Genomic DNA, 26,130 nt, shown 5'->3' on the forward strand with positions numbered 1-26,130 from the left:
AGAAGAGGGTCCTGCCGGTACCTTCCTCTGCAGCATCAAGCCACCACAGGTCCGGCAGGTGGGTGCAGTGCCTTAAGCTGGAAAATGTCACAGTAGCAGGGCCACCATCTTGGTGGGAACATGTACCACTCGTGGGACCCCACCTCACTGCCATTCGTGGTACCCCACACTCAGCCAGGGGATTTGGTTCTGCCCTGGCTGCAGGATGTGGCCCCTTCCCTCCCCGTTGCCATCCATCCACCCAGCTGATGTGCCTGGCAAGCAGCACTGCTGTCACCAGCGGGCAGACTGCAGGGTGGGTAAGGGATGGGGGGCAGAGGGGGGTGAGGCTGCATTGAGGTGCCCTGAACCACATGAGAGCCAGAGCCTGTGCCTGCGGTGCCAATCAGCCCCTGTCCCCAGCGGTGAGGGCCAGGCAGTGGCTCCCAGCGCCATGCAGCAATAATTTCATTAACAGCTCCAGGAACAATTAACAACTGCTCTGATGCCTTCAAGAGCTGAAGCAGGTGCGAAGCCAGCATGGCTCTCCCAGGCATCACCGGCTGTGCCTTGGCCTCCATCTGCCCCAGCCCAGCGCTGGTGGTGTTGAGCAGAGCCGAGGCCACCACCGGCACAGCCCCAGAGTGAGGCCAGAGCCATCTCCCACCAGCACACACCTTGCCAGGCACCTCCAGTGCCAATATGGTTGTGTACTGGCCACGAGTGCAGGCTGGGCAGCACATGCAGGGTGGCATCCAAAGGGTGCCCACTCCCATCCCACTGTGCTGTCCCAGGCAGTGCCCTGAGCCCCAGCACATCTCGCACAGGCACTGGTGGGGGCCAGCTGGCAAAGGAGATCCCTGCCCATCCCGGCGGGCAGAGCCCCAGCACATCCATCGATAACCACCCTCCTTCAGGCTGGTTCATTATTACTGATGGCATTTGCATGGAAACAGGATGTTTTTACTCCTTGCGGCTCCATCTGCTTCTGCTGAAGTCACCGTGCTTCACATGAGCTCCCTGGGGGGCTGCCATGGGAACCGGGGCTGACTCCCCTGCAGTGCCGGGTACCCCAGCCTGGGCTCCTGCAGTGGCCAGACCCCCCAGCCAGGCAGCGGGGCAGAGCTGGGGGGGTGGGGTACACAGCAAGGCGCTGCCCTGGGGGACCTTGGCAGGGAGGGGGCTTGGGGCCCCGCGTGCGGTGCCAGCCCCATCTGCTTCTTGTGCCACTCTCCCGGGACAACTTCCAGCTACCTCTGCTGGTGCCACATTGGCAGTGCCAGCAACAATGCTCCTACCACCCAGGTGCCCACCACACCCACCCTGTCCTACCGCTCACCCAGGGGTACCAGTGGTGCCCAGTCCTGCCTTGGCTTCACCCAGTTCCTTCACCATGTGCTTGTGACACACGGTGCCACGTGGGTGCCGTGCCGAGGCTACATGGTCTCACCCTGTCCTGTGGTGCAGGCTGGCATGGCCAGGACATCAGTGGGGAAGTAGCAGGACGCACTGATGAATTAATAGACACTAATTAATACAGATTGGGGACATCACTTTCAATTCCACTTGCTCTCCCTCTTGCCGAGGAGGAGCTGAGGGGGCAGGTGAGCCAGATCCTACTCCACAGCCAGAGCCCTGAGCCCTGCTGCCAAAGGGCCATGCCAGCCTGACATGAGGTCTGTGGGGGCGCCTGGGACCCCTGACCACCTGTCAGCGTGTCATGAGGGGCTGCAGCACATGGGGAGCTGTGGGCTTCAAGGAGAGAAGCCTGGTGCTCAGCCAGCCCAGCGCCCCCAGCACAGCATGCTCAGCGCCTGGGCGTCCCATGATGGCCGCAGCCCCAAGGGGATGCTGGAAGTGCCAGCCCCACTGGATGCTGTAAATGGATTATTACTCGGAGTAATTAAGATGGAATTAAAAATTAATTCTCCTCTCCAGCACACCACGGTCATGGCTCAGCCGCGTGCTACAGCCGTTGTGTCAGGGCTTTCTCCTGAAAGAAACTGGATTGGGGTGGAGGTAGAGGGAGGGCATCACCCGGTAAGCGATGGTACCCGTGCTCCGCAACTGCAGCTGCCACCTCCCTGGGAGTGTCACCATGCTGGCACCGCTCCCCCTCACCACATGCCCCAGGCCACGTGTCCAGCAGGCCAGCCCAGGCGAGGCAGCTCCCACCCACTGCTGGGTGCAGCAGAGCCCCTGCCCATGCCGTGTCCGACCTCCTGCCTGGCCCCAGCAGGTGTGGGCAAGGCCAGCCATGAGATTTTCTAAACTCCCATCAAATATTTAAATAGGTATTTGAGCTCATGTATAATGGATTGCCTGCACACTGCCTCCCTATCCATTTGTGGTATTTAAGGAAGTCGAATATTAAACACCATTGTATTAGCAAAACCGCCGTCTGCCTAATTGAGTTACAAACGGGGAAGGTGCTGATGAATAAACAATGCATAATGCATGGCCCCATGAGCAGGATGCGGCCAGGCCCTCGGTGCTGGGCAGGGACCAGGCTGTGTACGGTGCTGGGGCCAGGAGGGTGCTCGGGCAGGGAGTGGGCACAGGTACTGGTGATGTTGATGGCAGAGCTGAAGGTGGGAGGAACACAAGTGCCATGCGAGGGACATGTGCCAGAGCATGGCACAGCATGGCATGGGAAGGCACGGCATGGCATTGGATATCCTGGGCCTCATCCTACACAGGGATGCTCAGAAACGGAGCCAATGAGAGCAACCCCAGCCGTGCAAGGAACAGAAAGATTATGAAAATGAAAAGTAAATAAATATGGATGTTGAGGACCTAATTCTGATAAGAGGATTTTCAAAATTAGCCATTTGCAAGAGTAGATTAATGGCACACAGTGCCGGGGGCGGGAAAAGCTCCATTAAGATGTGTGGCAAAGCCCATCCCAACACAGCCTGCTCCTCGCAGCCCCCAGCGCTTGAAGAGCTGCTCCCTGCTTTTTAAGGAGATGGATTTGCTGCTGCCAAGAGAGAAAACAGGGTGGCTGGAGGGGCTCGGGCACAGCGCAGTGCCACCCTGCATACACAGGTCCTGTGGCCACAGTGCCATGGCACCAGGACCTCACTGGAGAGCACTGGGGCCAGCAGTGCTGGGTGTCTGTGCTTGGGCAGACAGCAGGGTGGGCACGGTAGTGGCACATAGGCTGGGGTCCTCAGGGCTGTGCCTGGCACCCCCAGCCTGGGCGTAGGGTGGCTGCACCAGCGGCAGTGTGGGGCTGGGAAAGGGGGAGTGGGGTGAACACGTAGTGAAGGCACTGGCCTGTCACCCCATGGGTGCCCCGTGCCAGCCAGTTCAGTGGGTGCTCCCGGCCAGAGCTGGTGCTGATGCCCCCCGTGGCAGTAGCGTGGGTGCTGGGGCAGGGACATCTCCATACGCGCTGGGCTGCGCAGGGGCAGGAGGCTGCGGGGACTCAGAGGGGCTCTTTGCATCCTCTGGCTGGGATTTTCTATCCAAGCAGCCAAGCAGAAAACTCATTACAGCCTGGCACAAAGGCAGCGTCACTGTCCCCATCCCTGTCCCCATGCCTGGCTGGGGGCTGGCATGGCTGCGAGCAGCAGGAGGGTGTCCTGGACAGGGGCAGCCGGAGGGGCTGGAAGTGGCCATATGCTGTCCCCTACCACTGTCAGTCCCTTGTGCCCCTCACCCCAGCCCACGGCTTACAAGTCCCCTCCCCAGCCTGACACAGATCCCCTGCTCTTTGGCACAGGTGGGTCAGGTGTGGGTCTGAGGTGGGTGCCAGCATCTGCAGGGCCTCCAAGGCCATGTGTGGGGCAGGGCAGGGTGCAAGCAGCCCAGGCACCCTGAGTCCCTGGCGCTCCCGCAGCAGCAGTAGCAGCAGACAATTAATTAGCAGGGCAGTGGGAGAGCAGCCGGCGGAGCTGCGTGGGATCGATGGACGCATCGACCGCCCGGGAAACACCAGCCCTCCCAGCCAGAGATGTGGCACTGGGGTGGGCAATCAGGGAGCCAGGCAGGGAACCAGGTAGGGAGCCTGGCAGCCCCCCCGACCCCACAGCTGGGTGCTGGCGGGGGGGGGGGGGGGGGGGGGGGGGGGGCTGTGGGCTGCAGCATCACCAGCCCACTCCAAGGGAACACCAGGGTTCACAGGGCCAGGAGGGGAAGGACAGGCACCGGTGGCACTGCCTGCTGTGTGCCCTGTGCCCCAGCAGCTCTGGGGATTGCAGCTGCTCCCCCCGAGCCAGGAGAGTGAGTGGTCCCTTTGCCACGCTGGGAGGACCTGGGGGTGTTAATGAAGCCGGGGTGGGGGGGCTCAATTAGCAGCTGTTGGGATGCATCTGTGTTGAGGGAGGTGCAAGCTGGTCCCTTAGAGCTGGCTGCATTGGCCGGTGCAGGCAAGGGACAGGGCTGCACCGTGCCTGTGCTGAAGGCTTGGGGACAGCATGGGCACGGTGCCTGGGAGGGGACAAAACCCTGCGGGCATGTGCCACACAGACGAGGGGCACCCAGGCCATAGTACAGGGCCAGCAGAGCAAATCCCAAAGGGGTCATGGGCAAGGGACACAGGGCAGGGTGGTGGGGACAGCTCTGCCAGCAGCAGGGCGCTGCCTGCAGCTTGCTACAGCACTGTGCTGCAGCCATACCTGCAGGTCTGATGCCTGCAGGTCTGTGGCCACACATGTCCTGTCCCTATGCCTATCCCTGTCCCCATCCCACCTTCCCACTCCCCTCGCCTGCCTCTGCCAAGCAGGACGTGCCAGTCCGTTCCCGCGGGGAAGGAGAGTGCTCAGCCATGTTGCAGGAGCCTGGTTGTCATCCAGATGAGAACTGACAGCAAGGGGCTCTTCTCAGGTACAGGCTCCCTGCAGCACAGGGCAGGATTTAATGTTCCCTCTCCACCTCCTCTGCTGCTGGCACTGGGGATGGCCCTGCAGGCACTTAACCCCTTCCCGACCGTGCCAACCTCTCCACACAAAGCCCACCATGTCAACCCCACCGTGCAAACCCAGCTGTGCAAACTGTGCTCTGCAGCCCTCTGTGCAAACCAGCTGTTGGAGGGCAGCAGCCCAGCATGGGCAGGCAGCACCAGCCCTGCCATGCCTGCCTGCTCCACACTGCAGGGACAGCAGGCAGGGAACAGGATCAGCAGGCAGAGCCCGAGACCAGGAGCAAGACCCATGGGTGCAGCCCCTCTGCTGCACCCTGCTGTGTCCTGCCTGGTGCGGGAGACCAAGCATGAAGGGGTCCATGGGCCCCTTGCCTCCCACATCTCCCACACTGACTGCTGTCTCCATGGAGGTTGTCATGGGAACGCTGTGCTGTAGGTGCCCCTCACCCTGGGTACCCCTCCTCACACGCCATGCTGATTCTGGATGGAGGACAAGCTCAGCCTGCACCCTCACCAGGGCCTGGCAGGGTGGGCAGAGAAGGCATGGGGCACCTCATGGGGGCTTGTCCCCCCAGGAGTGCTCAGAGGATGCTAGTGGTACCCAGGGATGGAGGTCCCCTGCATGCCCATGTCCCCCCTACCAGGGCCCAGAGCACCCTCATGGCCCCAGGAGGGTGATGGGGCAGGAAGGTGGGCACAGACACCATGGGAACAGTGTGGTGCAGCCCCAGCGCCAGCAGCCGCGCTGCCTGCCCACTCCCACAGTGAGCCAGCGCTGCCTGTTCTTCCCGGCCCACGCGCCAGCCACGGAGCCAGCAGCTCCTTCCCCAGTTACTTCGGGGGATTTTAACCCTGCAGCACCCACTGGTTGCAACGGGATGGGTGTCTGCACCCATCCTGGCACCAGGTGCGTGCCCGGGGAAGGATCTGTCCTTGCTGCCGGAGCTGCCAGAGCCGGTGGCGTAGGAAGAGGCTGTGCTGGCAGCCTGCCGAGCTGAGTCGTGGGCCAGCGGCGCCTGGCCCTGGCTGCACGCCAGCTGCCGGCAAGGTGACCCTGCATGGGCACCCAGCACCACATACCTGCACCGCCTGCCTGGAGAAGGGGACACGGGTCACCATCCCTGCACCAGCCCAGCGCCATGCTGCTGTGCCCACCCCTGCTGTGCCCCACAGCGACCCTGGCCCCACATTCCCCATCCCTGCGGTGCCATGCATGTCTCTGACCCCGCATCCTCCCCAGCCCCACATTCCCCATCCCTGTGGTGCCACGTATGTCCCTGACCCCGCATCCTCCCCAGCCCCACTGGGTGCCACAGCACCCTGACCTGTATCTCCTGCCCAACGCAACCCCTGGTCCCCCAGCTCTGTCCTTGCCAGCCCTCATGCCTTCACTGCCCCCTGCCCCCACCTGCAGCCCTGCCGCATGTCTGCTGCCATCTGCCTCTCCCTTTTGATTAGTATTAATTTTTAATTATGATTATTGACAGGGCTGCCAGCTTGGCTGCCAGCTGGGACAGCTGCCCAGCGTGAAACAGGCTGGGGGCAGCCCTGGCACTGCTGTGCTCGCTCAGTGGCTCCTGGCAACTGCTGTCCCTATCTGGGGGGTCCCCGAGTGCCTCCCACCCCCCTTTGTCCCCCAAGTAGGGACCCTGAAGTGCAGGAGCTGAGGATGGAGGCCATCATGTCACCAAAGGATGGGCTCTAGGGGGGCACTGCCAGCCCCCCAGCTGGCTGGGCTGCTTTGAGCCCATAAAGCCGTGGAGATAGATGGCCCCTATTACTTTTCCAATCAAACAAAACCCCACCGCGGCTGCACGTGAATGGCAATGAACCTCGGCACTGCGCCACAGCCTCTGCCACCAGCCCCCCTGCCTGCCCCAGGTAACCTTGGCCTCCCGGCATGGCGGGGCACAGGGCACCCCATTGCACCCAGGACGGCAGTGAGGGGACAGGGACAGCATGCCAGCCTGGCCTGGGGGGCAGCCCCCGGTGGGAGCCGGGCCAGGCAGTGGAGCAGGTTGAAGGGACAGAGGGACAGGCAGCCCCCGGCCCTCACCCACTTCACGCTGCCACTGCTGGGGTGGTGGCACAAACAGGTGCCATTAACAGTGCGGTGGATGGGGGGTCCCGGCACCCCACGTGCCTCCGGCCCCCGGCCCCAGCTTCAGCCGGGGCAGCCCGTGCCCCACTCGCTCCTGCCTGCCCCTCTCCGGGGCGTGGGGGCAGCTCTGCGGGCCCACCGCCAGGGCCGGCTGCCAGCGCTGCCGTGCCGAGCTGGCCAAGGCCGGGCGAGCGGCACCATCGCGTGGCGAGGGGCCGGCAGTGCAGGCGCAGGCAGCGCAGGCAGCGCAGGCAGCGCAGGCAGCGCAGGCAGCGCAGGCAGCGCAGGCAGCGCAGGCAGCGCAGGCAGCGCAGGCAGCGCAGGCAGCGCAGGCAGCGCCCCGCCCGCCTTCTCTCTTCAGTGCCCCCGACCCCCCCCGCCTGCAGACACCTCAGCCGTGCCCCCTCGGTCCTGCTGCCGGCCGTGGGGTGGGTGCTGCCTGCAGCACCCCTGGCCTGGGTGCCCTACAGGGGAGGGCAGCAGGGTCCTGTCCCCTTTGTCCTGCGCAGAAAGGCAGCTCAGGGCCAGCACATGATGCAAGGACATGGGGATGCTGCCTGGCATGCTGCGTGCCAGGGACGAGCTCCCCCCTCCCTGCTCTGGCAGCATCTCTTGGCTGGCACAGGGGGCAACACGGGGTGGTGGAGGGCAGGCAGAGCCCTGGCACAGCTGCCCCTGTGGCCCCAGAGAAGGGCAGCCAAGTCCCAGGGACACAGCTATGTGCAGCCATGGTAGTGGCCCAGAGCACGGCAGGGCTCAGCATCTCCATGAAAGCTGGTGGGGCTTCACTGCAGACAGCCACGGTCCCAGGGTGCCATGGCCCCACTGTCAGGAGGTGAGCAGGCACCTCCACCTCAAAAACCTGAATGGAGGAGAGGGGGAGGATGGAAGTCAGACCCAGTGATCAAAAACACAAATAGAAAATTAAAGGACAGGGCATGGGCTGGAGCAGGAAGGAGAGGAGTAAGGGAGCCCTTCTGCAGCCAGTGCCAGGACAGGCAGGAGGGACAACAGGGGGTAAGGGCCATGGAAAGGAGGAACCAGCAAACTCCCAGGGCTCAACGGACTGGGGCTGTGAGCCAGCGGGTCTGATACCAATAAACCCTTGGGAAGCAAATAAGCTTCATACCACCTGGGCTGCAGGTGCCTGTGGCAGGGATGTGAGCAAACAGCATGAGGAGGATGCTGTGCCACAGCCCCAGCACCAACTCTGCGAGGACACTGGGCTGCCCGCAGCTAGGGAGCTGGTCTTCCCAAAAAGGCAGACCCATGTCCCACCAATGTGCAGGGGCTTGGGAAAGATGGGGACCAGCTCCCCAGGCTGAGCTGACCCAGAGAAGTTGGGCTCTGGTACCCCCTTCCCACACCCAGGCTCACAGGGCAGCGAGCTGTGCCCATGCCTGGGCCAGGGGAGGACAGAGCCCAGCATCCTCCTGAGGGCTACCCAGGGCCCCCAGAGCAAAGGGACACCCCCACAGCCCCAGGGGGAGGGGCACTGGGACACACACAGTGCCCCAAGCCCACAGTGATGCCAACTCTGTGCTCCCAGCCCTGTTCACCCAGCAGGTGGGTACAGGATATGGCATTGCATTGTCCCCCTCCCAGGACACACCCCACCCCCCCACCCCCCCCCCAAGAAAAAGCCAACCCAGGGTGCCAGAACCCTGGCCCAGCCCTGGACACACAGACCATGCTCAGCTGCAGGCATTCATTGTGGAATAGGACAGGAGGACCCTGTGGGCAGTGCCCTGCTCCCCCCACAGTCACACCACAAACTTGGTCTTTGTGAGGGAACTGCTCTTGGTGGCTGTGTCTGCATGGGCCTGGTATCCGATGGACACCTTCTGTGACAAGCCCAGGTGCTCCTTGTAGACACGCCTGGAGGAGGGAAGGGGTTGTGTGAATGGGGCAGCATCACTTCTCCCACAGGGTCCCTGCCCAGGGACTCCAATCCCCCCAAACCTGGCCCTGCGCAGCCCCCCCGCCCCAAAGCTGCATTACCCGATGTGGGTGACCCCTTCCCGGTTCTCTGCTTCCCGAGTCCAAATGGCTATCTTGTCCCCCTTGGCACGGATGTTGATGACTGCTCCGCACACCTCATCGCTGTACTCGTCAAACATCTCTCCAATGAGGCACAGCAACTGCCGGGAGAAGGGGAGCCCAGGACAGTCCCCACTAGGGCTCAACACTGCGACAGGGGAAGCACCGCTGCCAGGACCCAGCGGGGCAGCCCAAGCAGGACCACACTCACCGTCTCCAGCCAGAAACGGTCCAGCTCGGTGTGCCGCTGCTGCTTGGCCAGGGTGATGAGCCAGCGCCCGCCACGCTTGTTCTGGCTGTCCTCCCACATGGGCTCAATGCCATCCTAGGGATGGGCAAGGGGATGGTCAGGGGCACCAAGTACCTGGCCAGAGCTAGCTCAGGGAGCTGTGAGCACCCAGCCAGCCTTCCCCTCCCACCCTATGGCCAGGACACCCTGCCAGCCCCACTGGCACCCAGTGTGGCCCCATAATGCTGGGTGCTGCAGGGAGCTCTGAGGAGGGACTGCAGTGGCGGGGGTGTCACACCTTGAAGAGGGAGTAGTCACAGCCAGATGTGAGCTTGCTGGCAAGCTGGATGTGGTTGTACAGCCTGTGCCGGGTGGAGACAAGACACAGAAGCAGGTGAGAAGAGGTGCCTCAGGGACCCCTAAGCACTCTCCTCTAGCCCAGACCCCCTCATCAGGGCCTCTCCAGAGGGAGCATATTGCCCGCTTGTGGCTCACTCACGCCCAGAAGTCCTCTACAGTGCTGAACTTGGTGACGAGACGCAGGTTTGCCTGCCACATCTTGCTCTTGTCATTCTTGAAGAACCACAGTGCCCACCTGGGGAGGGGGGATGTCAGCCATGCTGGAGCCCCCATCCAGCCCTGGGACCTCCCTCCCAGCACCAGGAGGGGCTGCCCATGGCCAGCCCCCCCCCCCCTACCTGTTTTGCAGAGGGTGCTTGCCCAGGCTTTCTGCCAGGAGCAGTTCTCGCTGCTGAGCCCTCTGCCGCTGACGCCGCTCATCTTGCCTCCTCTGGGGAAGGAGGGACAGCCCCGAGGAGCCCCACAGGCACTCCATCAGGGAGCCTGCAGCCCCCCAGCCCCCCCCCATGACACAGATCCCACAGCTGGGAGCCCCAAGGAGACTGCAGGGCTGCCTAGACTCTGCTGCCAGGCCCAGCCCACAGGGAGAGCACTCACCTGCTCCCCCGTAGCCATCCTGGCTAGCACAGGCTCCCCTGAGCTGCCCTGGCTCTTAAGTGGCCACAGGTGGGCGGGATGAGGCAGCCATCCCAGCTGCAGCTGGTGGGGTGGGAGGGTGGTGTGCTGGGGAGGGGGTACCAGGCCTGCCTCTCCCGGGGAGCAGGGAGATTGGGGGATCCCCCCCTAGGGCAGGGAGCTGGGGGATGAGAGCAGGAGATCAGGGCGGGATGGGATCAGGATGGGGGGCAGGACGAGGTAAGGTGGGGACAATGTGGCATGGAATCAAGATGGTGTGGCACAAGGCACGTATGTGAGATAGCATCGGGATGGGGGTTTGGGATGGGATGTGGTGGAGAGGATGGGATCAGGGTAGGATGGGATGGGAACAACAGGGGATGGGAGTGGAATGGGATGGGGAGAGGGTGGGATGTGATGGGGAGCGGATGGGATCAAAATTGGATGGGGTGGGGACAGGGTGGGATGAGGTGGGAAGAGGCCATGAGGAGGGGATGGGATCAAAATTGGATGGGGACGGGAATAGCGTAGGGACAGGGTAGAACATGGAGGGGACAGAGATGGGGACAGCCTGTAGAGGGGAGAGGATGATATCAGGACGAGATGGGATCAGGATCGGGAGGAGATGGGATGGGGAGAGTGTGGGGTGGGAACGGGACGTGATGGGGACCGGGGCACGACAGCGTGGGAAGGGATCAGGCCAGGTGGGGATGGGGAGAAGGCTCGGCGCGATGGGCCCGTCCCGGGGGTGCCGAGCCGTGCGGGCAGGAGCCGGCGCAGGGCCGGGGGTGCCGCTGCCGTGCGGGGCGGGGACGGCGGGGCACGGCTCCGCACGGCCCCGCACGGCCGGGACAGCTCAGCCCGGCTCAGCCCGGCGCGGCGCGGTCCCCCCCGCGCATCACGGCGCAGCGCGGCGCAGCGCAGCGCGGCCCCGGCACAGCCGCACTGAGCCCGCCCCGCCGCAGCCCGGCCCGGCCCGGCCCGGCCCGCCCGTCCGCGCCGCCAGCGAGCCAGGTCGGGCGGGCAGCGGGGCCGGGGCCGGGGGCGGGCGGGCGGCGGGGCCGGGGGCGCGGGGATGCGCGGGGCGGGCGGGAGCGGGGCCGGGCCGGGGGGGCCGGGGCGGGGTGAAGCCGTGCGGCCTCTCCCCGCAGAGCCGCCATGGAGGTGTTCATGAAGGGCTTGTCCAAGGCCAAGGAGGGGGTGGTCGCCGCCGCCGAGAAGACCAAGCAGGGGGTGGCCGAGGCCGCCGAGAAGACCAAGGAGGGGGTCCTCTATGTCGGTAAGGGCCGGCTCGGCCTGCCTGCCCCCTGCCTGCCCCCTGCCTGCCCCCTGCCTGCCCCCTGCCTGCCCCCTGCCTGCCCCCTCCTGCCTCCCGGCTAATCCCTGCCCGTCCCCCTGCATGCCCCGCCGGCCCCTCTGCCTGCCCTTGCCAGCTCCTGCGTTTGCCCTTGCGTCCTCCTGCCCGTCTGCCCGCCGGCCCCCCCGTCCCTGTCCCCGGCCCCGCTCCCCGCCCCCGCCTGTCACTGCCCCACCGGGACCCCCCTGCGGCGGGGTGCCCCGGGGCAGCGGGCCGGTGGCTGCAGTGCTCTGCCCGCGGGGCATCTGCGGGGGGGGGGGAGGACTGGGCCCCGCGGGCAGGGGCAGGACCTGGCAAGTCCCCAGGCTGAGGGGATGGGACCCCCGGGGACCGGACCCCCTGGGGCTTCCGGTGGTCTGAGCCCGAGTGCCCCGTGGCTCCCTGCCGGGGATGCTCTGGGGCAGGAGCGTGGAGGGACCATGATGGAGGAGGGGACCGCCGTGCTGGGATGTGCCCGGCTCAGACCAGCGGGGCTGGGAACACGTTTGTTCCCCTTGGAGAGGTCGTGCCCAGGAGCACATCCCACACCGCGGCTCTGCTGGCATCTCCCCTACACCCAGCCTGGTGGCTGGGGGGTCCCTCTGCGCTGCCCCTCGGGGCTGGGGTCCATTCGGGGCCAAATCCTAGAAGGTGCCGCTGGCAGGGAGGAGGCAGCCCCCGGGCAGGCTGCGTTCTGGGCTGTGGCGTTGGGCTGCTTGGGCAGGGCGCTGTGGCCGCTCCTGCCTGCAGCAGGAGGGAAGGCGCAGGGCTGGGGCTCCATCCTGCTCCGGAGGGCACCAGCTCTGCGGGAGGGCTGAGGCCCTGGAGCTGTTGCCCTGGGTGGTGGTGGTGGGTGCTTGCCCTGGACCCCCGCTCTGCCCAGGAGTGCGTGCTCTGGATGGGCATCCAGCGGCTCAAGAAGCTCCCCGAGGCCCCATCCTGCAGGAGCTAGCCAGCCTCTGCTATTCCCCCTGTCGCAGGCACCCTGCACCCATCCCGTGGGGTGTCCTGTCATCTGCGGGTGGTGTTGCTCTGCCTGAAGCAGCCTGGCAGGGTCGGCATGGCCAGCGGCGGCACCTGGCCCCAGGCTGTGCCAGCTGTGGGGCTGCCCGTGCCGTGCTGGCACCAGCTCTGGGTGTGGATGCCAGCTCCCGTGGGAGGCTTTGCTCAGCGGCATGGCCGGTGTTCACCCCGTGGGGCTGTGCCCCAGCACGGCGCTGGGCCACAGGGTCTCTGCCCTCGTGGCATGTGGTGGTGGCCCCAATGCTGCCCAGCTCGGGCTCCTGCAGGGACCGGAGCCGTGTGGGTGCTTGGCCCCCCAGCTGCCCTGGCGTGGCTGGGCTGGGCCGTGGGCAGGATGTTGCCCCAGCTCACAATGCCGTGCCAGGGTCCCAGGCACAGCGCGTGGCACCGCCTGGCCGCTGGCCCCTCTAACCCCATCTCTGTCTCTTTCTACCCCCAGGGAGTAAAACCCAAGGTGTGGTGCAAGGCGTCACCTCAGGTACGGTTCCCTCCAGCTCCCCACCACCGTACCCCTCTGGCCCCAAGAGTGCTGCGGTGCTAACGAGATCAGAGGCTAATTGAGGGGCTGATGTCACCCAGCCAAAGCCTCTTACATAATAGGGCCCGCAACAAAGGATTTGTGGAGGCTGCTCACACTCCCTGCCCAGCTGCAGAGCAGCATCCTGACCCCCTCCCCTCCCCAGCGCCCTGGCAGGGAGATGGGGAGGGTCTGATCCTGCCCAGCGACAACCTGCTAGCCCCCCGTGTGGCGTGGGGCATGGGGCAGTGGCCGGGCACCCCTCCCTGGCACGGGGGGGGCACTGACAGGCACCCGTGGCTCTTCCAGTGGCTGAGAAAGCTAAGGAGCAGGCGTCCCAGCTGGGAGAAGCTGCGTTCTCGGGCGCTGGCAACATTGCAGCAGCCACTGGGCTGGTGAAGAAGGAGGAGTTCCCTGCGGACCTGAAGGTGAGACACCCCCGCCCCAGGCCACTGCCATGCCCACGGGGAGGCCCACGGGGAGGCTGGGACGTCCCCAGGCTTGGTGGGGAGCCCCTTGGCTACTCCCCAGCCCCATGGGAGGGATCCTGCAGATCCCCAGCTGCCCTGCCTGTGCCCAGGGCAGGGACATGTCGCTGCCCCGAGCGTGCTGGCTGCATGCCGTGGCCGCTGCGGACGTGTGCATGCGTGGGCTCCTGCATGGCAGCCTGGAGCGCGGGGCCGCGATGCATCGCTCCAGCAGCTGCGAGGTGACCTGACAGCTGCGGGAGTGGAGGGACGGGGAGGGGCAGCGGGTTCGCATCTCACCGCCCCCATGAGCTGTTGGCTTCCAGCTTAGCCCAAAATAGCATCAGCTGAAGAAATGAGGCCACCGCCGCTGCTGCACGGGGGGGATCGGCTGTCCCCCTTTCCCTCCCGCCAGCCACTCTGCCAGCCCCGGGGAGGGGTTACCCAGCACCGCCCTCCCCAGCTAGGGATGCAGGATGCTCCCACAGGCCTGCCAGCACCTGGAGCCCCCATGTGCCAGCAGCCATGGCCTGCCTGGGGCTGAGGCTGGGAGTGGGGCAGGGATGCGCACACCCACGCTCTGCTCCCACGGACCCCTGCCTGTCATCCCCCAGCTAGGTGGGCTGGTGTGTGGCCAGGGTGCCCACTGGGTCCCACTGGTGCCCCCCCGCATGGAGCCCCCAGTGTCCTGGGTGTGTTGCTGGTCTCTGCCATGTCCCCCCAGTCTGGCAGGGGCAGAGAATGTGGATGCTTTGTGGGGGGCTGGGTGCGTTGGACTGACCCCCTGGTTCACCCCCAGCCAGAGGAGGTGGCCCAGGAGGCTGTTGAGGAGCCGCTGGTCGAGCCGCTGCTGGAGCCAGAGGGGGAGAACTACGAGGAGCCCCCACAGGTGAGGAGACAGGGGGGCACAGGGCACCACAGAGGGCACGGTGTGCCAGCGCTCAGCGCACCGGTGGCCACTGCTGTCCAGAGCAAAGCCTGGAGCCTACCTGCTCTCAGGTGCCCCATGCACTTAGCCCTGCAGCCTTACAGGCAGGCTGGCATGGGGCTGGGGGGAACAGGGGCTCTGTGCCCCACCTGAGCTCTCTCACTGGCTTTTTTTCCCCCCATCCCACAGGAGGAATACCAGGAATACGAGCCAGAGGCATAATGGACCCTCGTCCTTGCCTCTTCCACCAGCAGCACAACGAACCGCCGGTAGCTCCCTGCTCCTCCCCAGCCGGCCCTGGCCAGTGCTTGCGTGCCAGGGAGGAGCAGGGGTGCCCCTGCCCCGTTCGCTCACGAGTTCTTCCTCCAGTTCCGTTCCAAGGGACCGTGTCTGTGTCGCTGTACCATGTCTAGCAGTGAGAAAAACCTGCCGTGTCTAAGCCCCCGAGCCCTAGCGTGTGCCCAAGCCGTGGGTGCTGCCTGCAGGGGCTGGTGTGTGTGCGTGCGTGCGTGCGTGCGTCTGTGAAGCCCGGGTTTATCGCTCTGTATCCCTCCCAGCGCCATAAACCCTGGCTGCGTCCTGATGTGTCTGTGTCTGTACAAAGCATGTTTACCTGCTCGCGGGCTGCTGTACATTTTGCTTGCACGCATGTCCCTGTGGTTCTGCTCTGGTCATCGTGGAACTATTTTTTTTTATATATATCTCTCTATCTATGTGTGGACGGGTCTTTTGCCTTTGTGAACCCTTGGCGCCCAAACCCGCTCCCCAGCCTGCTGGATGGTGACGGTGCCTGCGCCCCCCCTGAGGTCCCATAGTGCCGACGCTGTGTTGTGACGTGGCATGGATATCCCCCCCACCCCCATTGCTGGATGTGCAATACGAGGGCAGCTGCCAGTGACACAGCTGCCCCCGTTTCTGTGAATAAAGCCAACTCTTGTCTGTAGCCCCCTGGTCCTGGTTGTGGGTTCCCTGGGGAGAGGGGTGGTCCTGCGCTTTGGTGACAGGGCTCGTTTGGGAAGAGGAATGAGGGGCTGGGGCAGACTAGTTGGCCTCTTCTGGCTGCGGCAGTGGGCAGGACTGGGTCCTTGTTAGGACAAGATGCCTTCCTGTCTGCTTGCTGCTGTGTCAGCAGCAGGTCACTGTGTCCTGGGCCTCCAGCTGCGCTATAGCTGAGGCTGGGACATGGGCAGTGTCCCTGTGCCACCTGTTTGTGTGCTGGCTGCGGTGCTTTGCATCTGAAGGTGAATGCAGGGGGCCTTTGGGGCTGAGGACCGCAAGCCAGAACAAGGCTAGACATAGTCCTGGGCTTCAGCACGGGTTCCCTGCCAGGAGATGCTGGCTGTGCTAGCAGAGGGGGTTCAGGTGCTGGGCACCGGCTTCCCCCGTCCTCCCTGCAGCAGGATGTGCTGCTGTTCATGAGGCACCTCCCAGAGGTGCACCCTGGTCTTGTGCTAGAAGCGCAGAGCAAAGGGGAGCCTCTCCTCTGCTGTCCCTACTTTCTGATGTAACCTTGCTCCCCTCAGGGGGCCAGGGACATGGCTAGCACCCACAGCTCGCTCGGCTGCAGTGTGACAACCTCAAGGGAAGATGACTGCCACACAGCACTACACGATGTCCACCACAGCAGTGGGTCCTGTGCCCACCCGAGCGCAGTCCTTGGGCCTTCAGCTCCCCCAGGACGGGTCCACCAACCCAGCCTGAGTACCCAGCCAGCCTCTAGCCCCTTGACTGCAGCACAGGCTGGGGTGAGAGGCTGGGCTGAGTCTCCCTCCCATGAATATCAGATTAAATCCCCATCAGTGCTAGCTCACCAGCTTTGCCAGCAAAGAGTGAAGCTGCAGCAGTCAGCATGGACACACAACAGGTTTGCTGATGCCTGCAAATCTCCACCCTGGCTCTGCTGTCTCTGTATGCGCCAGTTGCAGCAGTGCTCGCAGCGCCCAGCGTGTGTTACTAAATGGACCAAGACAGCTGTTCCTGGGGCTGGCTGTGCCATGGGTTGTCCCCTCCTCTACAGCTAATCGCGTTTTCTTCTTCCCTTGTCCAGTTCTGCCAATCATGGGCAAACAGACCCAAACGAGCATCAGCACAGCTTCCCCCAGTGCCCAGGGGGCTGTAAAGGGGCTGGGGCAGAGGCGGTGTGAGGGAAGACAGCCCCCTGCCCAGGAGAGCTCAGAGTCCGGCAGCAGGGAGAGAATGTGCCCAAGCCAACCATTTATAGAGACAAGGATGTCCCCTCTGTGCAGCACACAGTGTCCTGAGCACCCCCTGCACTGCAGGACTGTGACCCTCACCGTGCGGCTGGCAGTGATGCCGGGGCAGCCCTACCAGGTGCTGTGTCAGTAGGTGAAGCTGGCCTGGTTGTACACGGTGAGCACCTTCTCCAGAGCACACAGGTAGGCAGCAGTTCTCCGGTCCAGGCCCAGGTTGTACCTTGCAGCCACAGTCATAATTTTCTGGAGAGAGAGGAGAGCTGGTGTGTGCTGGGAGGCTCTGGGGGCAAGGGGGGGGCGGGCAGAGGACCTAGGGAGGAGGGTGCAGGCAGTGCCACACATGCAAGCACAGGCCAGGACCTGGGAGCACCCAAGAGGGGAGAGGTCACCTCTGCACCAAATGACCAAGGGGACTGTTCTGTAAGACCTGGACCCCCCTACAAGGGGCTCTGGAGATGTTCTCTCACTGCTCCCCCACAGCACTCCCCTGGGGACAGACCCTGCACCCACGGGTGGGCTCCACACACACCACTCTCACTGCTGAGCGTGGCACATAGCCACCTCCGTGAGGGGTGGCATGAAAACCCCCCACCCAGCACTGCACCCCTGGCTCGTGTAAGCAGCCCTGGAAACGGGGCACAGAGGTTGGTGGGAACATGGATTGGTGGGAACAGGGAGTGGGACAGGGACCCAGTAACAACAAGGGATGCTGCTGAGCACGAGGCTTTACCCAAAGTGTGGATATGAAGATGAACCCAGGCCTCAAGCTGACCTGCCAGGAGTAGTGATGGGGTGCTGTGGGTGGGCAACCTTCAAATACAGCCCAGAGCCTCTGCAGTGAGGAAAGGGACCCAAGAGCAGGGATGGGTGGGGAAAGAGCCCTTGGAGGTACCTTGGCTGACTGCTCCATGGTGTAGGCTAGTCCCAAATACACAATGTCCTTCTCTGAGGCAACCTGATGGAAATAACAAGTAAATCCTTTGTGAGAAGGGCTAGAGGTTGCCCCCCCAAACCCATTTATCAAACACATCCCCTCTGCTTGGTGCAGCAGCACCACAGGTGGTGCAAGCTTGGCTTGCCACCTCTGCAGCTGGTTCCAGGCTCCTAAGGGACTCCCCGAAGCAGCCAGCAGCACCCTCAGATGGTGGGGCTGTACCACCACACATGGCATCTCCACCCCATCCCCTCCATCAGTGGGATAAGAGCATGGGGAGCTTTGTGTGTGACACAAGCTCAGCTTTCAGCACTGGGGCAGCAGACAGGAGCATCTGGGAATGTGAAACAAGTGAGCCAGGACAAACCTCCACAGTTAGAGGCACTTACTGTCACAGGAGACTGGATCTCTGGGGATGGAATGATGGGGATCTCCCCTCTGGCCTTGCCAAACCACTGCTCCAGCTGTGCTGAACTGACTGCAGGAGGTGGTAGCTGGATTCCTACTCGTACTTGAAGCTGAAGCAGCTGTAGCTAACGTGGTTCAGGTTCTTCAGCCACTCAAAGAAGGATGCAGTCACACCACCTGCATTCACATACAAATCCTGCCAAGGGCAGTACACGCTTTTCAGATTTGCAGCTTAGGGTGACCCTGAGAGCCACAGTTGATCTGGAGATCTCTCCTCCTCTACCTTGGGTCCCTCCCCATACCCTTGGGCCAGAGCCCAATGTCCTGAGGTCACTTGGATGGCTGAATCTTAGAGCCACGCTGGCTCTGCAGTGTCACTAAGCAGAGACACCAGCTGCTGTGACTCCCCATGTGATGTGGCACAGTTTGCTGTTGGCCCGTCAGCGACCACAGGATATCCTGGTGCTGGCCCGGAGCCCCCTGTTGTTGCTACAGCCAAGAACCAGGAGGGTTCAGGAGGGAAACCAGCACCTGAGGTGCTCAGGACCTGGGGGCAAGGCAGGGAACAGGCCGAGACAGCACCATCAATGCTGCCTGATCCCAGAGCCTGGCAAAGCCCAGCCTGATCCACACCAGTGCAGCTAATGCCATGTGGCCCTACCATCTCCCCATGTGTGTGTGTATGGTCATACCGGGATGACCAGGATGTTTCTTTGCAGGAATATCTCATGTGCTGCTGGTGTAGTGGGGCCATTGGCAGCTTCTGCAATGATCTGAGAGCACAAGCAAAGCAGAGAGGAGACAGGCAGAAGAAACAAAAGAAAAAAGCAGTGACGGGCTGCTTTCCCTGCTGCTGGGATCCTCCCCACCAGGCCAGTTCTGGTGGCAGGGATCTGGGCACTCGCCTCCCTACCAGAGCTGTTCAGGATAAGCAAAAGCTCAGACCTCATGTTTCGCACGGAACACTTAACAGGACCGTGACACCTTGGTGGGCACCATGCAGCATCTAGGCACAATTTGAACAATCCTCCTGCACCTCACACTGAGGGGGAGCAGTCAGCTGCCATGGCACGGCACAGGGCAGGGCCATGGGTGTAGCTCAGCCCTTCTTACAGGAACAGATGATTTTGCACTGTCTGCCCCAAAGCGCTTGCCAGCTTGGTACAGCTCCTAATGGCACCCCTGGTTCCTGAGACCTCAAAACCAGTCTCCAAACACAGCAAAATTATACACACAATAGCCAAGGACTTTAGCCTTCTCACTCTCTGCCGTACCAGTGAAGCAGAAAGATGTGTGGAAAGGAAAGGGATGAGCAAAGGCAGGGCCATTCCCGAGGGCACTGTGGGCAGCAGCTCCAGGTGCAGCTTCAGTTCAAAGCCTCTTCCCCGCGGCAGGGAGCTGCGCTGGGGAGCGAGTGCTCGCAGAAAGCGCGGATTGCCGGCTGCAGGCAAGGCTTCAGCTGTGCCGTTTCCAGATTTATTTCTGCCTTGCAGAGAACAGCGGCCGGAACAGCAGGAAACAGGCAGCTGTGGGCAGAGCGGGCAGTGGATTGGGGCAGCAGTGCGTGGTAGAGAGCAGGAGCTCCTGGAGCTACAGCAGGGGGAAGCACCTCACCACAGTTGTGAGCAGGGAAGGGAAGGTCCTTCCTGGGAGAAGAAGGGAAAAGGCATGGCTGGCACCCTCAGAGTCCCAGCGACCTCCCAGGCTGCTGGGCAAGGCAAAGCTAACGCGGGCCAGACCCACAGAGCACCCAGAAGTGATGGGGGGTGCACCCACAAGCAGGACCTTCACCACAGGTAACATCACCGCTCTCTGTGGCTGGTTTGGAGGTGACAGAAACGTGAAGTTGTCATTGGGGTCGGCTCTTTCTATCTGGTCTGGCAGAGCCCCCTGTGTTGTGCCACCCCTCCGCTCTGCCAGATGCACAGGTGAAGGTCAGTCGCAGCTTCTATTTTATGAGTGACTGGGTGGCTACAGAGAAGCCTTGAGAGTGAGCAGCACAGTGCCCCTGGGCTGCTGGTTTGAGTTTCTAAGGGATCAGCTCTTAGAAAATGATCCACACACAGCAGGTCTGAAACACTGCTCAAATGCGTGCCAGCTGTCACAGAGTGTGGAGAGCTCTGGGAAGTCATGTCCAGGCAGCACTGCAGGAGCTGAGACTGCAAGCTTTCCTGGAAAGGGGGGGCAGAAAGGTCCTGAGGAATTGTCCTCTTCAAAGCTCTAGCTAGGCTGAGCACTCATCTGCAGCACAAAGGTCTTGCCAGGGAAGCCAGGGCTCAGGCCGATGCAGTCCATGTAGTCTGTGTTGGTGATGTAGTTCTCAATGCCATGCAGGACCCCGTGCCCGGTGGCAGGGTGTCACCTATGGATGCCACCCTGGCTGATGGGCTTTCCTGTCACACGCACCTGGGCATTTATGTCCTGCAAGGCTGGGATGGGAAGAGAGAAGGTTAAGGTCTCATCTGGTGCAAGTCCTCTAGAGAGGACTTTCCCCAAGCCTCAGCTTCCCTCACGCTCCCCTAAGCCACAGCTAAACCTAAAGCAACTTGCTGGCATGGGCCTCTCGGTACAAACCCTCACAGTGCTCATGGCATTCCAGGCTCCAAACCAGCACTTTCAGAGCTCACCCGGTACCCCAGTGTGTGGATGTATGTGTCAGTTATCCAGGACATCTCCCACTACCCAGTACTGACATCAGGGACCAGCACGTCAATCCCAGGCCCTGTGGAGGTAAAAAAATCTGTCAAATCCTGTCTTTGCAATTCAATTGATCTGCTCCAACCAATGGCATGTTACAGCCAGGTGGTTTCAGCAGGCTGGTCATGGCCTTGGGCACACCAGGGAGTCCCTTGACCAAAGTGTGGTGCTGCCCATGTCCCAGGGTGTCCCCAGGTTCTCTCAGGCATGAACAGCTTTGGCTTTCACGGAGTCTTTGCTTTGTCCTTTCCCAATATTTTCAAGTAAAGAGAGAATGTAAAGGTCGTTGCCTTGTGACCAGCACCCACTGAGCTCTCTATCACACACTGAGGCAGGAGAAACTTTCACTCCTCCCTGTGGCTGCGCTCGCTGGTGGGGATGGAGGATAACTCCCAGGTGAGACCCCAGCTCATCAGTAGCTGGGTGGCAGCCTGGGCCAGCCCTGCCATGCTTGGCACTGCACGAGGCTCCCTCTGCTCCAAATTCACAGCACGGGCAGAGCAAAGCAGTGAATGGACAGCAGAGCACAGGGGTGTGAGTGCTGTGGACAGGCAGCGAGGCAGTGGCAGCCTCTGTGCTTGCCCAGCCAGGCAGCTGCTGCCTGCTCCCCTGCCTGCAAGCCACACACCGCTTACAGACCTGGGACAAAACCACCCTCCCCTGTAAATCCCTTCTTGGCCTTTTCTACAGTAAAATGCCTCATTATTTCCTCCAGCTAATGTTCCTGTGCAAGAACAACAAAACACAGCTGTTACTACAGGCCCCAAGAAAAATCACAGAGCCATGGTACAGCATCCGGCAGCTGCCCTGCCCTGCCTGTACAGGGCACACCCTTACGTCTCCAAGGAGTTAATTACAGCAGCTGGGGTCCCTGGGTTGAAAAAAAGAGATGTGTGAACTCCTAGTCCCTTTGCTCACTGCCCTTCCAACCCCTTGGTGATTTGCACCTTCCCCCAGCACAGCAGGCAGCAGCAGGAACGTCTCTACTCCAGGCTCCTTCAGCGTGCCTCTGGTCACATGCACTGACCCATAAACCAGAGTTTGCCACCCCTCTCCCCCCTCCAAGCTGCTTTTCGCAGTTGCTGGGTGAGTGTTACTCACTACAAACGTCTCCCCCCACTTGCCAGAGTGCATTGCTGTGATGCGCACAGAGAGGGAGGGCTGTGCAAATGGAGCGTGAGTTATGGGCTGTCGGCGGGGGAAGGAGAGGAGTGAACTCACCGACTATTTCCTCGGATTGATCCTCACACCCGCCATGGCACCACCAAAAAGAACGTCTGGAAAAGACAGGGTAAGGCAGAAATGTTCTCTGCCAGCTCACCTGCTACAGCAACCGTGACCTTGTTGGTGAATCCAGGCAAGGGGCCACTGCTTCCCCACGCCACACACAGCCCCCCCTGCAACGCCATGCAGCCTCTGCAGAGCAGAGCTGAAGGCAGGACAGGATATAGACCCTGAGCCTGCCACAAACGCCACCAGCCAGAGCTGAATCCATGACAACCCAGGAACAGAGACTGCATCTGAGAAGCACGATGCTTGACGCTCCCTGATTAACACGAACAATCCCAGACTGCCAGTGGTGTATTCTGCAGCCACAGCAAGCCCTGCCCTCGCACATCCGTGCCCAGGGGAACATCCTGCACTTCTAGAGCACTTCTGATTTTCAAAGCATCTAATGAGCTTTTCTGACTCACTGTATCACGGCCCCATCCCATGTCCAAGTCACCACATGCTTTACATTCCCCTTGTACTTACCCACTGCAGCGCATTTGTATGTCATTAATGCAGCCAGGGCTTTTACTTCATTGACACCGATTGAACTGCTGAAACAAACCCCTGGGAAAGGAGAGGAGAAGTGAAGAGTCCCTGCCTTTTTGCCACAAATGGCACAGAGGCACTGTAGGAAAGGCTCTGACTCTTCTGAAACAACAGCATCTAGTTGCAATAGGCGATCAGCATTCAGCTAGACCTGTTTCTCCAGATCGCCACAGAATGGAAAGCAGGTTCCTACCAGCAGACACAGGCCTTTGCTGTGGCGAGAACCTCAAAGAGTGCAGCCGCAGCACAGGTGAAAGCCTCAGGCTAAGGGTGAGGGGACAGGAGGCTGGGACCCCTCAGGCTCAGAACAACTGTTGTTGCTTTGAGGTGTGTTTAGGGCAGCAAGTATATGGTGTTTAGGATAAGGAGATGAATGCACACAGGGGTACCAGCCAGCCACGCTGCTCCTGTGCTCTGCTATGAGCAGCTGGGCTGCAGATCAGGTTGGCAAAGCCACCTGCCTCAGTCATCCTTCATTCTTCTTAGGGATGCATCCATGGATGACATCCTCCTGGGCACAACTGTATGCATCCCAACCACCACCGTGTTAATGTAGACACCCTCTATGTCAGGCTCCCCATGCCCTGAGCCGGGCGGGGGCAGCCCAGCAGAGTCCCACATGCAAGGCTGGGTAAGGATGGAGAAGCATGTAGTGGGGCTGCAGCTCGCTGCCTCACCCCTTTTGCAGGGCAGGCAGTGCTGGCTGTGCTGGGCATGCCAACCCCACACCACCTCCCAGGCACTGCTGTCCCTGCACAGGGGGAAGGCCACCTCCAGGACATGGCTGCAGCACTGGATGGTCTCCAGGAGCCCTTGCACCCAGGGCAGCCCACCCCGCTGGGCTGCTCCCACCTCCACCACGGACAGCTAGGAGGCATCGGGGCTGCCCGCTGCCAAGCTGGCCGTGCCCTAGCACTGCCCCACCACTGCCATGGTGCCCCCGCGGCCCAGCCACCGCCCTGCTGACCCTAACGTGGCTGCCCCCATCCGCCACCCTGGCAGCAGCCAATAAGACCTGCCCTGGGTGGCTGAAGGCACGCCCTTCAGCAAATGGCTCTCTGATTGGCTGATCCCCACGCAGATGGCCATGAGGGGGCGCTGTGGAGAGTGGGCTGGGCGGGGTGGGTACTTCAGGGCTCTTCTGATTGGCTGATTCTCTGGCCAATGAGAGGTGGGAAGATGGGGCTGGGGTCTGCGCAGGGAGAAGATGGACCAAAGGGGCGAGGCCAGCTCCGGGGTGTGGCCAGCCGGGACATGGTGTGGGGTCAGGGGCACCAGCTGGGGCCATGGGGCTGTGGGGTGCCCATCCTGCTCCCGGGGCCTGCACAGCCCCACACTGCCATCCCAGCAGTGGGGACTGTGCCTCCCTGTGTCCCTGTCCTTGGCTGTGCCCCCCCGCTGGCCCCGGGGCCAGGTCCTTGCCTGTACCCAGGGGCATCCAGGGCGATGTGCTCAGCCTCAGGGCTGTGGTGCCCTCCCACCCTGCAGGGCTGGGGCAGGCCAACCCCAGCCATGGGCTGTGTTTTGGGGCACCCAGGGCAGAGGGTACTGGCAGGGATCAGGTCCCCTCCCCAGCACCTCTGTGCCAAGGCCGCTGGGGAGGCAGCACTATTTTTAGGGTGCTCAGTGCCTTTGGATCTCCAGGTAACCAAGTCATCCCAAAGCACTGGCAGCTCTGGGCACGCTGAGGATCCTCCTGCTGGCAGCGCTTCCCCTGGAAAGGGGAGCCTGGGGGGCAGCATGGGATGTGCAGCTTTGGTCTGCCATGGGATCCTGGTGCCTCTGGGCATCCCCTGCCGCTCCCATTTGCCAGCACCCCATCAGCTCCGGAGTGGCCTCCAGGCCTGCAATTAACGTGGGCAGCCGCGCGTGAAGATGGCGTGGCTGCGAGTGGCCATGAAAAACCCATCGCCTTCCTGCCGGGCAGCCCCGGAGGGGACACGTTCCCCTGCCAGGCGCTGTGGGCTGCGTGCCACCACACAACCGGGCACCAGCCGGCCAGCCGGCACGGAACCAGGCCTGGGCCACGCTGTGTGCCGGCTGCATGTACCTGCTTGCACCAGCGTGTGCAGGCGCCGGCAGCATGCTGGTGGCTGTGGGGGAGCCCACCGTGTTCACGTGGCGCTGCCTGTGCCGGCGTGGGAGGTGGGCCGTGGCGCCGAGGGAGGGGGCTGCCATGCTACCTGTGCCGGCAGCCCCCTCCGCCAAGGGAGAATGCGCTTTTCAGGCAGCTGCCTGAGTCCTCGCGCGCTGCTAGCGCGGGAGTGTGTTGCCAAGGCAATGGGGACCATTTTACTCATCCTCCTCGCTATTGTTCTCCTGCCAGCCCCGAGGTGCCCAGGCAGGGAGAAGAGGAGGCGGAGGCAGCTGGCCTGGGATGAAGGCTGCCTGTGGGACAGGGAAGGATGCTCCCTGTGACCCCCCCAGCCAGCCCTGGTGGGGATGGGGACTTGCTGGGTGCTGAGATGCCAATGGGAATGGGGAGAGTGGCTGCCAGCAGAGCTGAGAGCAGCAGGTGGAAGCAAATGCCAGCAGGATGTGACCCCACAGCTCCCTGTAGCCCCCTGCCCTGCGGCAAAGTCCCAGCCAGGGGATGGGGGGCAGTTTGGTCTCCTCCTCTGCCAGGACTTGATCCTGCCCATGTTGTCCCTTATCCCTCCCAGGGTCTGTGCCCAGGCTTGAGTCTGATCCCACACAGGGCAGCATGGGATGTAAACCCATACTGATGCCCCACACTGCGCTTCCCCATGCTGCAGATGGGCAACTGGGCCCAGTCAATGCTGTGGGACTGGGATGAGCACACAGGACCATGGGCAGGGACAAGCACCTTGAGGGGGGGGACACATTGATGGGTGCAGCAATACACCCCCACACCATCCACCGTGGCCACACGTCGGGGTGCCCAGCAGTGAGATGGGGGTGCCCTGCTCTGCCCTGGCGTGGGGGGGGAAGACAAGGCTTTTTATTATATTTCCATATCCTGCCTCCCTATTTTTAGCCTTCGGGGTTTTGTTCCAGCCTGGCTGTTTACTGGAAGGAGCATTTCCAACCTCCCTTGTCTCCAAGCAACCAGGTGTGTGTCAGCTCCCATTGTGCTGGCCTCACCCTATAGATCTATAGGGTCCATGTGTGTGTGCCAATGTTAGCCCCAAGACGGGGAACCCCATCTTGGGGTTAATGCTAGCACCCCCCGCCCTGCCCCTATAGATTTGTAGCTCCTGCCCCAATGCTGACATCCCCAGGGCAGGGAGGGGATCCTGACCCTATAGGGTGAGGAGGGGCAGCTGGGGGGTTTTCAGGGGGGTGCTGGAGGGTTTGGGGGGGGGATGCAGGCAAGGCAAGCAGGCCGCCTTCCCCCCCGCAGCGCGAGCGGGAATGCGTGGGAAGGAGTTAGACAAAGCCTGAGCCCGGGAGCAGAGGCAGGCGCTGCCAGGAGGGAGACGGGGACGTTCTCCCCTCCCCGTCCCCCCCCCACCCTTGGGCGAGGGGTACGCGGGAGCCCACCTCCATCCCTGCCGTGGTGGCACGTCGTCCCTGTCCCTCGGGCTGGTGGGGGTGCAGCCCCCCCCGGTGATGCCTGGGAGGGAAGCGGCCGTCT

General features: G+C 62.6%; 2 protein-coding genes and 1 pseudogene across 2 annotated transcripts; 1 reads left to right on the top strand and 2 right to left on the bottom strand.

Annotated features, from left to right (window-relative positions):
• Positions 1-8,643: 8,643 nt before the first annotated feature.
• EIF4E1B (eukaryotic translation initiation factor 4E family member 1B) lies at positions 8,644-10,889 on the bottom strand. The gene is made up of 6 exons (XM_005437024.3): positions 9,915-10,889; positions 9,716-9,811; positions 9,515-9,578; positions 9,199-9,312; positions 8,949-9,088; positions 8,644-8,825 (listed from the first exon to the last, which is right to left on the bottom strand). Exons 1-6 carry the CDS (start codon positions 10,082-10,084, stop codon positions 8,711-8,713), a joined length of 699 nt encoding a protein of 232 aa, XP_005437081.2. The 5' UTR covers positions 10,085-10,889; the 3' UTR covers positions 8,644-8,710.
• A 165-nt stretch (positions 10,890-11,054) lies between these two features.
• SNCB (synuclein beta) lies at positions 11,055-15,405 on the top strand. Its single transcript, XM_055719439.1, has 6 exons — positions 11,055-11,205; positions 11,343-11,470; positions 12,990-13,028; positions 13,377-13,495; positions 14,334-14,423; positions 14,652-15,405. The coding sequence occupies exons 2-6, from the start codon at positions 11,350-11,352 to the stop codon at positions 14,682-14,684; spliced, it is 402 nt and encodes a 133-aa protein (XP_055575414.1). The 5' UTR covers positions 11,055-11,205; positions 11,343-11,349; the 3' UTR covers positions 14,685-15,405.
• Positions 15,406-15,511: 106 nt separating this feature from the next.
• Positions 15,512-22,574, bottom strand: LOC102056428 (glutamate dehydrogenase 1, mitochondrial-like; annotated as a pseudogene).
• Between the last annotated feature and the right edge of the window lie 3,556 nt (positions 22,575-26,130).

The sequence above is a fragment of the Falco cherrug genome, chromosome 8 (genome assembly GCF_023634085.1).
Source record: "Falco cherrug isolate bFalChe1 chromosome 8, bFalChe1.pri, whole genome shotgun sequence".
NCBI lineage: Eukaryota > Metazoa > Chordata > Aves > Falconiformes > Falconidae > Falco > Falco cherrug.

What these genes read in the sequence shown, in the direction of transcription:
- SNCB (XM_055719439.1), top strand. Translation starts at nt 11,350, where the DNA reads ATGGAGGTGTTCATGAAGGGCTTGTCCAAGGCCAAGGAGGGGGTGGTC. An exon ending in GGAGGGGGTCCTCTATGTCG is followed by an intron (nt 11,471 to 12,989) that starts GTAAGGGCCGGC and finishes TTCTACCCCCAG; the next exon opens with GGAGTAAAACCCAAGGTGTG. An exon ending in AGTTCCCTGCGGACCTGAAG is followed by an intron (nt 13,496 to 14,333) that starts GTGAGACACCCC and finishes GTTCACCCCCAG; the next exon opens with CCAGAGGAGGTGGCCCAGGA.
- EIF4E1B (XM_005437024.3), bottom strand. Translation starts at nt 10,084, where the DNA reads ATGGGGGGGGGCTGGGGGGCTGCAGGCTCCCTGATGGAGTGCCTGTGG. An exon ending in GTGACTACTCCCTCTTCAAG is followed by an intron (nt 9,313 to 9,514) that starts GTGTGACACCCC and finishes GCCCATCCCTAG; the next exon opens with GATGGCATTGAGCCCATGTG. An exon ending in GAAGGGGTCACCCACATCGG is followed by an intron (nt 8,826 to 8,948) that starts GTAATGCAGCTT and finishes TCCCTCCTCCAG; the next exon opens with GCGTGTCTACAAGGAGCACC.